Source organism: Trichinella spiralis (genome assembly GCF_000181795.1).
Source record: "Trichinella spiralis strain ISS 195 chromosome Unknown Scfld796, whole genome shotgun sequence".
NCBI classification, from domain to species: Eukaryota; Metazoa; Nematoda; class Enoplea; order Trichinellida; family Trichinellidae; genus Trichinella; species Trichinella spiralis.
Window position 1 is genome coordinate 1 of NW_003527735.1, and position 533 is coordinate 533.

Consider the following 533-nt stretch of genomic DNA (forward strand, 5'->3'; position numbering starts at 1 on the left):
GCTTCTAGCGTGCATCGTGTGGTGACCAGAGCTGGACATCAATGGCATTGTGGGCCAAGCAGAGACCGAAAGCCTCAGATGAGCATCACTGCTGTCTATAATCACGTCGTTGAGGCGGAACATGGAGGACGTCATCGACCCAACACGTTTCAGCAAGTTTGAGAAACTTCTGCGGGTCAACACATTTTGCCCATATTTTATCCACAACGCGCTGGCACGCACCAACAAAGCTACGGTTTTGATCTCAATATGATTGGAAATTGATACGTATCCAGCATGATACATTTTCTGAGTATCCACCTGAGTGCTGAACCTGCACCATCAAAATCCCGGACGTTCCATCAAGCCGACAAGTTGCTGACTCCAATTCCTCAATCAAAAGTGTGAGAACGTGCTTCTTGACACATAAAGTAATAGAGTGGGAATTCATCAATGACTGAGCTCCTTGGTGCGGGAGCTACTGGGAACGATTGGTCCGGTCAATTGAAAAAATGGCGTTGGCAGGCGTGCTGGGTCGAAGCAGGACAGAAGCA

General features: G+C 48.4%; 1 protein-coding gene across 1 annotated transcript; it reads right to left on the reverse strand.

Annotated features, from left to right (window-relative positions):
* Positions 1-85: 85 nt before the first annotated feature.
* Positions 86-430, reverse strand: Tsp_15455 (4-hydroxy-2-oxovalerate aldolase). Its single transcript, XM_003370411.1, has 2 exons — positions 268-430; positions 86-243 (listed from the first exon to the last, which is right to left on the reverse strand). Exons 1-2 carry the CDS (start codon positions 428-430, stop codon positions 86-88), a joined length of 321 nt encoding a protein of 106 aa, XP_003370459.1.
* Positions 431-533: the final 103 nt, after the last annotated feature.